The sequence below is a fragment of the Cebus imitator genome, unplaced genomic scaffold (genome assembly GCF_001604975.1).
Source record: "Cebus imitator isolate Cc_AM_T3 unplaced genomic scaffold, Cebus_imitator-1.0 Scaffold192, whole genome shotgun sequence".
In the NCBI taxonomy this organism is placed as follows: domain Eukaryota; kingdom Metazoa; phylum Chordata; class Mammalia; order Primates; family Cebidae; genus Cebus; species Cebus imitator.
The window spans coordinates 3354805-3368034 of record NW_016107507.1 but is presented as its reverse complement, the minus strand read 5'-3'; the positions used below and the strand labels follow the sequence as shown (position 1 = coordinate 3368034).

General features: G+C 40.3%; 1 protein-coding gene across 5 annotated transcripts in view; it reads left to right on the top strand.

The window, feature by feature from the left end:
- The window catches only part of FAM120A (family with sequence similarity 120A), a 120235-nt gene that overhangs the window by 20162 nt on the left and 86843 nt on the right, over positions 1-13230 (top strand). For all 5 annotated transcript variants that reach the window (XM_037745139.1, XM_017546888.2, XM_017546886.2 and 2 more), the window contains exon 3: positions 3071-3153. In XM_037745139.1, the coding sequence (XP_037601067.1) occupies positions 3071-3153 (83 nt within the window). The remainder of the gene's footprint in view (positions 1-3070; positions 3154-13230) is intronic.

The following is a 13230-nucleotide window of genomic DNA, read 5'->3' as shown; positions in this document are numbered from 1 at the left end:
TTTCATTGTACTTGTCTCACCCTGCTAATATCCAGCTTTAGTTTGCTGAGAATTTCTAAGAATTGTGTCCAAATATAAGTAAACATGTTTTGGAAGGAGGCACTTCTGTGATTAGAATCCATGAATCTTATGGGATTTGGGGCTGTTTTGGACACACAAGGCCAGCTTGGGAAGCTGTGTGGTCTCCAGTGCTCAGTTACTGGCCTCCCTTGCAGTTTGTATTCCATAGAGGCTGGCAGCCCAATCCAGTCCTGTTCAAGAGGGGATTATATTGTGGGTTATTTTTAGAAATTCCTGGTTTTCAGAAAGATTTTTATTTTTTAGCTGAGATTACAGGCTAATTTTTTGTATTTTTAGTAGAAATGGTGTTTCACTATGTTGGCCAGGCTGGTCTTGAGCTCTTGAGCTCCTGTATTTTTAGTAGAGACAGGGTTTCACCAAGTTGACCAGGCTGATCTTGAACTCCTGAGCTCAAGTGATTCACCCACCTCGATCTTTGCTGGAATTACAGCGCCCAGCCTTTTTTTGAGACAGGAACTCACTTTCAGTGGTGCAATCGCGGCTCACTGCAACCTCCACCTCCGAGGCTCAAGATATCCTCACACCTCAGCTTCTCAAGTTGGTGGGGCTAGAGGTGCACGCCTCCACATCTGGCTAAATTTTTGTGTGTTTTTGGTTGAGACAGGGTTTTACCATGTTGGCCAGGATGGTCTCCTAACTCTTGAGCTCAGGGCGATCCACCCTCCTGGGCCTCCCAAAGTGCTGGGATTACAGTCATGAGCCACCACACCTGGCCACACAGTTTTTTATGTATTATTTTGTAAGAGCATTTCAAGTTTTACTATATGAGTCAGTCAACAAAATTGTAATTTCACAAGTTGTGTTTGTTTGGATCTAATATCAAATATAGTCCTTAATAAGGGAACTCTTGGGCCTTTGGGGATTTGGGGATTAAATCTAATCTTTTAAATATGTTTTCAAATATTAAAATATAAAAGGATGTTTCCTCTGATGTTAAAGGTGAGTATGGGGATGGAAAATTATATGGAAAGTTCCACATTTGCTTAAATGCTATGCAGAATAACTTGGCATATTAATTGACTTTGAATGAATGTAAAAATCATATGCTCTTAGAATATGGTCACCTTAGCTCATTTGAAAAATGGAAGAATACTTGTTTATCTTATTTAGGAAACATTGAATATGGTATTTGGAAGATAATGCACGCTGATACTTTTCTAGCTTGTTAGTTTGTGAAGTTTTGAAATAAATGAAAAACAAAGTCAATTATATGTTGTCAGTTTAGGGCTTGGAATCTCTTCAAAAAGTTTAGTCAAGTTATAGGTAAGCTCCTGAGGTTTATTTATTTTTTTTATTTTTGTTGTTTTTGAGCTGGAGTCTCGCTCTATAGCCCAGGCTGGAGTGCAGTGGTGCGATCTTGGCTCACTGCATCCTCTGTCTCCCAGGTTCAAGCGATTCTCCTGCATCAGCCTCTCAAGTAGCTGGGATTACAGCTGTGCACCACCACACCTGGCTAATTTTCACCACGTTGGCCAGGCTGGAAAAGTTTCAGTGTCCTCAAATGAGAAAGCTTATTTTTCTTTTCCTTTCTGTAATAGAAAGTATATAAAGTATTTTGTTTTAGGAATGTTGGAATATTCGTTTTTCATGCAAGTTTTCACAGAGACTATTACTAATGTTGGAGTTGCCTTAATATTCAAATTAAAGCTTCCAAAATTTCAGACACTTCATTCTTCACTGTGAAATTCTATGTAATCCATTAACAGAGGAAAGCAGTATCAAGCATAGCAAACCTGGGCATTTACGGTTCAGATTTGCTCTTTTGGACATCATGGGAGTTCAGTACCTCTGGATTGTGTGTTTGTGTGTTTGTGGAGTGTCCATCATCTGAAATGCTTAGGACCAGAAGTATTTTGGACTTTAAATCAGATTTTGGAATATTTGCCTAATGAAATATCTCAAGAGATGGCACCCACGTCTAAGCATGAAAGTCATTTATGTTTCATATATGCCTTATACATATAGCCTAAAGGTAATTTTATAAAACATTCTAAATAATTTTGTGCAGGAAACCAAGTTTTGACTGCCTTTGACCCATCTTATGAGCCCAGGTGTGGAATTTTCCACTTGTGGCATCATGTTGATTTTGCATCATTTTGGAGTTTTGGACTATGGCTGCTCAACTTGTTTTATAATGTAGCAATATTCCAGATGGTCTTAGTTTGTTTTGCTTTTTGTTAGTAGCTAATGAATGAATCTGCTATCATAAGGTGGAGGTGATTAAGTAATGTTATAAAAATCATGTTTAGGAAATTACTGCTTTAAGATTGCAGTGAGATAGCTAACCTACTAAAGATCAGGTATATCAGAAATACAAACATTATTGTGAAAGTAGAGTATTCCCCTCAAACATAGTTTCTCAATTGAATACAGTTTTGTTTGTAGACTGTGATACACTGGTGATACGATGAGCAGCTTAATAGCCTCATGAGTATTGTAGGCTAGGCCATTTCACATATGTTTGTGGGTGGTGATGGAAATTATAGGAGCAGGGTGTTGATTCACGTTACAATCAGCAGTCATTGTCATTTAATCTTGCTAAGAAAGATTTTATAATTGTGCAGATTTCACATTGGGTGTTTTTTGTAAATTGGAACCATAGCTATTTCATGAACAGATGAAAGCTTGAACCATAGCCATTTCATGAACAAATGAAAACTTAAATCTAATTGGTATTTGATATCCTGACATTGTCAGACTGACCTTTTGCAAACTGGTGTTTATTTTTAATATTGTGCTGCAAAGTTGCTTAAGTTTTATGCAGCTCTTAGGTTGAATGCTGTTAGGACTCCACTAGAAATTCCTATCATTCTCAAGGCAGCTGTAAGGATTTTACCCTCTGTATGTTGCTTTATGTTAAAAGATGAAGACTTGTTCTCAGTTTCTGTTTGGGAGTTTTCTATTATGGATGACAATATGCAGTGCTTTTAAAAGTTTCCCTGTGTTACTTAAGATGATTGCTTTTATGTTATCCATGTTTATATTCCAGGAAATCACATTCTGCCTGATGAAGATCTGGCTTCCTTTCATTGGAGTTTACTTGGTCCAGAACATCCACTAGCCTCACTAAAGGTACAAATTTCACTTTATTTTTCTATCATTTGTAATAATCAACCGTGAGTTTGCTGTTACTTTAATAATGTTAGACACTTTATTGGTGATGCTACCAAATTAGCAATATCATGTTTTCCCCTAATTGCAGGATCTGCACTGCCTTAAAAAGCAAGCAACAGTGCTATCATCCCTTGTTCTCAATACCTACATGTTAGGTAAATGTATAAGTGTCCTTGAAAATTTCCCCTAGGAATTCCTTGTGCCACGTACCTAGATAGAAGGAAATCTTTGAGCTGATGTTTTATATATTAATTTTCTTACTTAAAAGTTTTAATTTTTCTCTAGGTATTATAGTCACTTGTCACTTAGAGCAACATCTTTTGCATAGCTGATACATTTCATAACCAATTTTCTACAATTATAAAATAGTCTGAAGCTTTTTGGATGATGGAGGAGACTCAAATTCATTAGAGAAATGATCCATTTGTACTGTTTTATTAAAACTTAAAATTTTTCTCCCTTTTGATTCCCTTCCTGTTTGTGATAGCAATGGACAGCAGAGAGGAGGCACTTAATTCTGGTTTTCTGCAGTGGAAGGTGCCTGTGTTTGATGTGAGCATAGGAGTAATGAGTGAGATTGGCACGAGGCACTGGAAAACTTCAGCTTGGCCTTGTTAGTGACTCCTGTGATTGTAATGATCATTTGTCAGGTTCAGGTGCCTTTCATGACTTGGGGAGTTGGGAAGACAGGAACCTAGACTTTGTATCTAATTCCCACCCTGTGACTGCTTCCTTACAGTAAAAGGTGGCGGTTAAATTGGGTAGTTTCCGAAGGGACACTTTCCTGTAAAATTCTGAATGCTGTCATAATTACCCTCCCTCCATACAGTTTTAATTGGTGGCTAGTTTCAAATGGGAGTTTTTCTTCCTACATTTTAATTTATCTTTAACTTTGGTGATTATACCAAAATGCTTAAGTAGAATTCCTTTCCTCCTTTCATTTTGTTCCTTGCTATTCAAACTTTTTCCTTTTCATCTCTGGCATGCTGTAAAATATTCTCCTTTTCACCCTAACGGGGCTTGGTATGAACTGTTTTCAACTTCTTTTTTGAAACTTAGTTTTTCTCCCCTTGTTAGAAATTACTTTTTTGGCCATAGAATCTCTCCTGTATGTTTTCATGAATGAAGTGATGTGATCTGTCATCTGGGTGATGCCAAGATTGAAATGCGGATTGGGAAAGTGCAGTGTGTAATCAGCTAGACTTGAGAGCACTGCACCTGTGCTCAGTAGAGCTGTTAAACATTATGCTTTTATAAGTGAGACATAAATGAAGGCTTGTTTCCTAGAAGATTTATTTTGTTTTGAAGAGCAGGAGTGAGATACTCCCAAGGTCTCTGGCTATATGTATATGTTTAAGTTAAACTAGCCCTGCTTCATATGTCACAGGGTTAGAAGTAAAGAGCTGTTTGAATAATTATTGGAAAATCAGCTCAATCTATTGACAAGTGATTAACATCATTTACATGTGTATTTTTCCTAAATTTTGTTAAGAAAATCTTTAAGTATTAAAATATGGAAAGAACAGAGAAATGTGTATCCATATATCCACCATCTTGGTTTGATAATTATAAACATTTTGCCATAAAGCATATGTCTGTGCTTTGTTTTGTTTAACAAAAACTATTTGGAAGTAAGTTGCAGATGTAACTCTTTACCCATGAAAATTTCAGCTTGCTCCACCATGTCAGCTTGCCCCACCACTTCCTGAAAGTAAGGACATTCTCTGACTGTATCATACTACTCCTACCACATCAACTAAATAATAATTCTCTAACATTATTTTTTCTGAGACGGGGTCTTGCTCTGTCGCCTGTGCTGGAGTGCAGTGTCTAATATCATTTAATATTAAGTCCATATTCAGTTTTTTTCAAAGTCATTTATAGGTTTTTTTTTTTTTTAATTGGGATCCAGTCAAGCTTTATGCATGCATTTTGATATTAGCTGAGTACTTTTATGGCATATTAGAGAAGCAATTCTAAATTATTTTTCAGATGACTTGGTAAGTTGTAGGATTTTAAAGTCACACCTGAAATGCAAGCACGCCAGGTTTTGAGATAAGTTCAGAAATTGCATTTGTTAGCCACTATTTTTTTTTTTTTTTTTTCAGACAGAGTCTTGCTCTGTCACCCAGGCTGGAGTGCAAGGGTGAGATCTTGGCTCATTGCAATCTCTGCCTCCCGGGTTCAAGTGATACTCCTGCCTCTCGAGTAGCTGGGATTACAGGCGCCCACCGCCACACAGGCTAATTTTTGTATTTTTAGTAGAGGCAGCGTTTCACCATCTTGGTCAGACAGGTCTTAAACTCCTGACCTCAAATGATCCACCCACCTTGGCCTTCCAAAGTGGTGGGATTATAGGCGTGAGCCACCACACCCAGGCCACTTTAATGTTTTGACCCTTCATTCACAGTTTTGTATGCAGTACCATTTCAGTCATTTTAATATAGATAGGGGAAATTGGATGTGGTTTTCTCCCCATGAGCATGACTGATGAATGTGCTGCAGAATTGTATGTGTCCCACCTGCTATTTTAGTCTCTGTTTTTCTTAGAAAACCAATTGCATCTTTTGAAAATTTGGATAGTTGTCACATATCTCCAAGATATTTTGAGTTTTATTTTTTGAAATATTCTTTACATTTTTGTATTGTGTTGAAATGATGAGAGGTTTAAGATTATGGTATTGCATTTTAAGAGGTGCTTTAAATTGATTAGATATTAATGTCATAGAACATCAACCCTCTGCGAACGATATAATAAGTTGTGGCTTTGGCAAAATAGTACAAATATCATATGATAAAAGGGATAGGCCAAGAAGGCTCAAACTTGAGGATGCAAAATCACGTGTCCTTAACAGCTGTTTTTCAAGTATACTGTGTTAGAAAGGGAACCAATAAAAATCATGAGAAAATTGTATCGTTTTACCATCTGATGAAAATCACAAAATACCACGGATAGGAAGTCATTAGTAGTCAATAATTTATGTGATTCCAAATCTTCAGTATGTTGGTAACACTCTGAATTTTTATTTATTTTATTTATAAGTAGCATCCTTAGACTCATCTTTTAAACATATGTCTTTACCAATTTCACTACATGCATTCATTCATTCACTGTGAATTTTTAAGTCTCCAGCTGTCATCGAGCCAGCTACATCAATTAGAAATTATAAAGTCGGCCCTCACTGTCCACAGCCCTGGTTGTGCTGAAAGAATAGCATGTCTGCTTTGGGGCTCTGCGGTCTCAGAAGCACAAGGGAGAATAGCTGTTAAATTGTTGGGTAATATCTGCAAAGGGGAAAGCTAGGACGGGAACCAGGTTCTGTTTTATCCTGTTTTATTAGTAGTAGATTGTGCTTATTACTAGCTTATGAAGGCAAGTTGGACATACTTGGAACCTAAAATTGGTAGAAGGCATTAAGAAATAGGATGTAAGGTGACTTTTTCATATCTCAGTGGTAACCTTAAGAGCTCCTAGTAAGGTGGATGTTGAATTTCTTAGGATTAGATGCAAAGAATATTTCATATATGTTCAGGACAGTTGGGCCATTTCATGTAACATGTAAAATTGTAGGATGGGGTTGGGGGTCAGGTAGCTTCTAAGATGTGGTCAATTCTATAATGAGAGAAAGAACACAAGAGTTATGTGTTCCTCCCTATTCTTCGGGAGACCTGGCTGTTGAGATTCCTCACTGCAGTCCTGGAGATGCCTAAAAGCTGGGCTGGAGTGTGACCTCTGTCTGTACCCAGTCCCAGGCCCTGCAGAGCTGGGAGCCTGGCAGCAGATGATACAGAGTAGGCTGGACCAGGGTGGGTAAAACCCCAGGGATGCACAGGCACCCAAGCTCTAAGTAAGTTACTCTGTTTGATTGGAAATGTAAGAATCATTTATGCACCTGGAAGAGTTGAGATGCACTCCTGGAATGCCTCCCAAACAATGGGGAAGGCCTTCCCGGAGTGCGTCCCATTTCCTTGCTCATTTAAACTTTTTCTGATGGCAGTATTTTTTAAAAGGGTCGTGTCTTTAATAAGGAAAATACATCGAATATCCTTTCAATTTGTTTTTGGACTCTATGTTAGAAGGATTCATGATCGTATTTACAGTAATGAAAAGTGGGCTGGATGTATATTGGTCTTTCGAAGAGGCTCCCACTGTTTGTGTTGCTTTGGACTTCTATGCTCCTTTCATGGCTTTGGTGTGGCTGACTGTTGTTGCATGAGAGAAATGGAAGGCCTCAGGCAGCCTGGTACTCACAGAGCTGAGCCCGCAGAGCATGGGCTTCAGTTCTGGGCCCAGCCTCTCTGTCCCTTCAGGTGGTAGTCCCATGCCTGCCTCCTCCTGTGCCCTGAGAGCAGTCAGCCACTCTGTCTGCCTGGTCATAAGGTTTAGCGAGCCTGTGGGTGCCCTGTATAGCTGGACGGTGCTCATCAGAGGGGATCTGCGGCTGTGGCAGTTCACCCTGGCTGTGGACATGTGCTAAGTTTTTAAAATGTGCTTTTTGGGGTTTTAAAAATTGTATGATTTTGGGTCTTAATTGGTTATGGAAATATTTTATTTGGGGTGGGCATTTTGTTGTTTTAATGTTTTAAAATGTTTTATAGATGTTTGCTGGCTTTATTTTTTTTTAACATAATTTCTTGTTGCCTCTGGTTTTCCTGAATCTTGGGTTTCTAGAACACTTTATGGAAGGTTTTTTGTCATTTGAGTGTTCTACATTCTATTGACCTTGTCTTTGGATATAACATTTAAGTTGGACCTGTTTAGTTTCAGGTCATTGTATTCATTTTAATGGTTTTTGTGTTCCTGAACTTCATATTCAATTTCAAATACTTTGAGTCTCCATCCCTGCCAGTTGTTTGTGATTGCCAAGTATTCCCAACCACTGAGCCCTTTGAGCTCCTTCTGCCTCCTTGTCTGGGACACCCCAGCTTGCAGATCTTATGTGGGTTGATCCTTTCCTGAGACTTCACTACCAGCGGTTGTTACTTTCTAGTTAGGTTTAGTCAGTTTTACTGTGTCTATACTGAAGTTCCCAGTCTTTTCGAAAGACCTCATCTCAGTGTGGTGAGCCTCTCCCAGTGGTACTTGTCCTCCCCTAGCCCTTTCTGACCTCAGTAGCTCATTGTCCTAGGGCTAGACTGCACCCTCATCCATGGAACTCTGTCTTCTCTGTATGATCCTCTCATGGAGCTTCCCCTAAATTACTCTTGCTTTCTTCTGCATCATCTTAGGAGCTCCCTCTAATTCCTAGCCCTGGCATTTCTTCCTTTTGATTTAAATGTCATTGTGTATTTATCACCTTACCACTCTGATTGACTTATTTTTGATAATCTTTTACCAGCATTATCTTTCCCTGAGGCACATGTATACTGGGGACAATCTGTCAGGCCATATCAAGAAAACTGTTTTAAGTTCACCTCGACCTTTTTTTTGGAGATGGAGTCTTGTTCTGTTGCCCAGGCTGGAGTGCAGTGGCGTGATTTTGGCTCACTGCAACCTCTGCCTCCCGGGTTCAAGCAATTCTCCTGTCTCAGCCTCCTGAATAGCTGGGATTACAGGTGCACGCCTCCACATCTGGCTAATTTTTTTTTGTATTTTAGTAGAGACAGGGTTTCACCTTGTTGCTCAGGCTGGTCCCGAATGCCTGACTTTAGGCAATCTGCTCTCTCGGCCTCCCAGAGTGCTAGGATTACAGGCATGAGCCACCTTGGCTGGTTTGAATTTTACCCAAGGGTATCCTTAACTATATTTTTTATGTTTTACTGTCTTCAACCAAAAGTAACTGAGTGATACTTTTAAAACGTGTTCTTGAGGGCCAGCAGTTGGGTCTGGCTCTGAGGGAGTAGTGAGGAGGGTAGCATCAGGGTCTCCAGGAGCAACGACAGCAGGGCTGTCAGTCTGACCTTCTCATTGCAGGGACCATGTCACTTCCAGGGTTGGAATGCACAGCAGACCCCACAGTGGGCCAGTCTAGTAGTAGTTCAGGGCCCTTTGAGACAAAGAGGAACTGAACAGTCCTCTCTCTTGGACTTCCCAGGTGGACACCTGGGTGGCTGCTGCAGCTACTGTCCAACCTGTGGTCCTAGTGACCACTGTGCCTGGTGCCTGTCTCTGGACTATGGCTAGAGGTGCTGGAAGGTCTCATGCAGTGCCTGGAGCCGGCTTCTGTCAGAGAAGAGCTGTAGCATTTCAGGCACTTTGAGGCTTCATTGTGTGTGACATATACCATGTAACCTTTCTGGAGCTAGGCTGGTGATCAAATGACTTGATTGTTCTGAAATCCTTTCTTAAAAAATTAAGTTGAGTATAAACTGAAAATAGAAAGATGGACTTATTTCTGACTTTCACCTATTTTGTCATAGCAGGAAGGGGTGGTTCTGATTCTATGAACCCTCCAAAGAAGGAGTTTCTTCTTACATGTTAGTGTTAATTGAAGTTCACTTCATGTATTTTCTTCTTAATAAGTCATTATAAAATAGTTTAATAAGAGCTAAGAAAAACTTCCTAAAATCTAAGTACTTATTTGGCTTTAGAAAATATAATGTTAGGGGCCTGAAAGGTAAGTAGATTAAAAACATTCTTCTGTTTCTATTTTATTTTATTTATTTATTTTTTAAACATAATCTAAATATTCGGGGGGAAAAAAAGACAAGATGAGGTAAGTTTGAACCCTCTGATTTTATTAATCTTTGTAGCCTTCATATTTCTATTGCAGTTTTACTGTCTTAACTAGAAGCCTATGATATCTTTTTTTTAAAATCTCTTTTTTATTATAAAAATAATAAGAAAAAAATTCAATCATTACAGAAATATGTAATGTGAAAATGAAAGGTACTTATAATCCCACTCCTGGGAGCTAAGCACTTTGAACAGATTGATATCTGATCCTTCGAAGTTTAATAAAAATGTCTGTCTTGCTAGTGGTGGTCATCATTGTCACCATGATCATCATGCAGGTAATGCATCATGCGTATGACATTAGCTAAATGTTCTTTAGTAATATATACAGATTCGTTGTACCGGATTTTAAGCTTTAAGTCTTGAAAACCTGCATTAAATAAGAAATTTGTTCTTTGCTCCTTTTAATTTGTGTATGGGGTGGTTAAATGAAATAATTTTAAATACAAACTGAACTCAAAAGAATTTCTGCTTGTTTGTAACTTCCAGTTTCCTTCTTTGTTCCCTGTTTGTTTTAAAATAAAACTGGAAAGCTTAGAATTCTGAGGAATCTCTTGGGCCTCAAGAATAGTTTTTCTGTCTCTCTCTGTCTTTTTTTTTTTTTTTTTTTTTTTAAGAGACAGGGTCTCGCTCTGTTGCCCAGGCTGGAGTGCAATGGCTGTTCACAGGTGTACTCACGTGCAGTACAGACGTAAACTCCTGGGCTCGAGTGATCCTGCTTCTCCTGCCTCAGTCACCCAGGCAGCTGGGACTACAGGTGTGCACCACCATACCTGGCTTCTGTCTTTTTTTCACAGATGAGGAGTGGGTCCTCAGTCATATTGCTGGGAAGAGAGGGACAAAAGTTGTGGGAGGTTTATGCTCCTTCCTTGTTACGGGATTGCTTTTAGTTTGGCTCTTCCCATGGAGTGAGTGGGACGGCCAAGCAGAATTCTCCCTGATTGACTTGGAATGGACAACCCTGCCAGCAGGAGCAGGAACAGAGGCCAGCAAGGGAAAGACAGACAGTCTGAATGGGATCTGAAAGATACTGTGTCGGTAGCACTGGCATTTATGATATCTCTGGGAGAGAGACCTGGAGTAGAGCAAGCAAAGAGAAGCTCAGTAATAGTGTCTTTGCTGACTGTGTTTAAAAAGAAATTTTTTTTGAGACAGAGTCTCGCTGTGTCACCCAGCTTGGAGTGTAGTGGCGGGATCTTGGCTCACTGCAACCTCTGCCTCCCGGATTCAAGTGATTCTCCTGCCTCAGCCTCCCGAGTAGCTGGGACTACAGGTGTGTGCTACCACGCCTGGCTAATTTTTGTGTTTTGAGTAGAGACGGGGTTTTGCCATGTTGGCCACATTGGTCTTGAACTCCTGGCCTCAGGTAATCCACCTGCCTCGGCCTCCCAAAGTGCTGGGATTACAAGCATGAGCTACCACGCCTGGCCTGCTAACTGTGCTTAGATCTAGAATGCTTTTGTTTTATTTTAAATAAGCAGCATAATGTCAGTCTTAAAAATGAGTGTATAAACATTGTCTAGCTTACTTCCTACCCTGTGAGTTCATAACATCAGCCCTGTTTCTAACCAGGCCTTCTCCATCACTTTCTGCTTAGCATATTCACCTTCCTCTGAATGCCATGGTGACGCACGTGTGAGTTAGTGCCGTGTCCTAGTCCCACTCCCATGGCTCCCCCTCCACCCCTAGCAGATCAGACAGACACTGTTGTACTCTAACTGTACACCGAGGGCTCCTCAACCTAGAGAACATCACCCTTAAAACATTTTGCCTGGGAACTGTCCCCACCCCCTGCCCAGCCAAATCTGGCACCAGACTTGGTGACAGGCAAGTTCCTTCTAAGACATTCTTGGTCTGAAACAGAGGGCTTGCACTGGGTACAGTAGCTCATGCCTGAAATCCTAACCCTTTGGGAGGCCGAGGCAGGAGGATCACTTGAGCTCAGGAGTTCAAGACCAGCCTGGCAACATAGACCTTAACTCTGCAAAAATCAAAAAACTAGTTGGGCATGGTGGCATGCTCCTATAGTCCCAGCTACTTGGCAGGCTGAATTGGGAGGATTGCTTAAGCCTGGGAGATCAAGGCTGCAGTGAGCCTTGATCTGTGCCACTGCGCTCTAGCTTGTGCAACAGAGTAAGATCCTATCTCAACAAAAAATAAGAAGAAACAGAAGGCTTGCCAGCAGTAGTCCCAGCTATGTCCAGCATCTTGATTTCTTATGTCTCTTGCTTGTAGGCCTTGTCCAGGGTCAGCTTCTCTTCCTGATCCTCTTGCTGTGTCTTTGAGACTTTAGCCCGTGTCACCGGCCTCTTCGTCCTCACTGACACCATCCCCTGCAGGCAGTGTTTGTCATGGCTTTCTGCGGTAGAGTCCCTCATTCTCTTGACCAGTCCCAGGGTGGATGCATTGTGCCATCTCAGACTGCCACTTGCAGAGTAATCCTCCCACTCCCTTTTTAAATACCAGCTTTATTGAGATACAAGCTGATATACCGTAAAATCCACCGCTTTAAAGTACATGGTTCAGTGACTTTTTAGAATTCATAGAGCTATGTAATCATCCTCAATATCTAATTTTAAAGTATTTTTGTCACCCCTAAAAGAAGCCATGTCCACATCGGTAGTCACTCTCCACTTCTCCCCTTCTATAACCCCTCGGCCAGCCACTAATATGATTTCCATCGCTATGGATTTGCCTATTCTGGACATTTATAAATAGAATCACACAACATGTGGTCTTTATGTTTGTCTTCTTTCACTAAGTATAGTGCTGTCAAGGCTCTTCCATGTTGTTCCATGTTGTAACATGTATCTGTATTTTAGTCCTTTAAAAAAAAAAAAAGAATCAGAGTCTTGTACTGTCTCCCAGGCTGGAGTGCATGATCATAGCTCACTGTAGCTTTGAACTTCTGGGCCTAAGCAATCCTCCTGCCTCAGTCTCCTGAGTAGCTAGGACTGTTGGTGCATACCACTACATTGGGTTAATTTTTAAATTTTTTTGTAGACACAGGGTTTCACCATGTTGCCCAGGCTGGTCTCAAACTTCTGGCCTCAAGCATCCTCCCTCCTTTGCCTCCCAAAGCATTGGGATTACAGGCATGAGCCCTGCACCCAGCCTACTGTATTTTTTTTTTAAATGACTGAATGATATCCCATTGTGTGACTGTATCACATTTTATTGATCTCTTCATCAGTTGGTAGACACTGGGTTATTTCTATCTTTTGGCAATTACAAATATTGTTGCTACAAACATTTATGTATAAGTTTTTGTGTGGATGTTTTCATTTCCCATGGGTATATGGCTGGGAGTAGAATTGCTGGGTCATGTGGTAGGTCTATGCTTAGATTTTTTTTTTTCT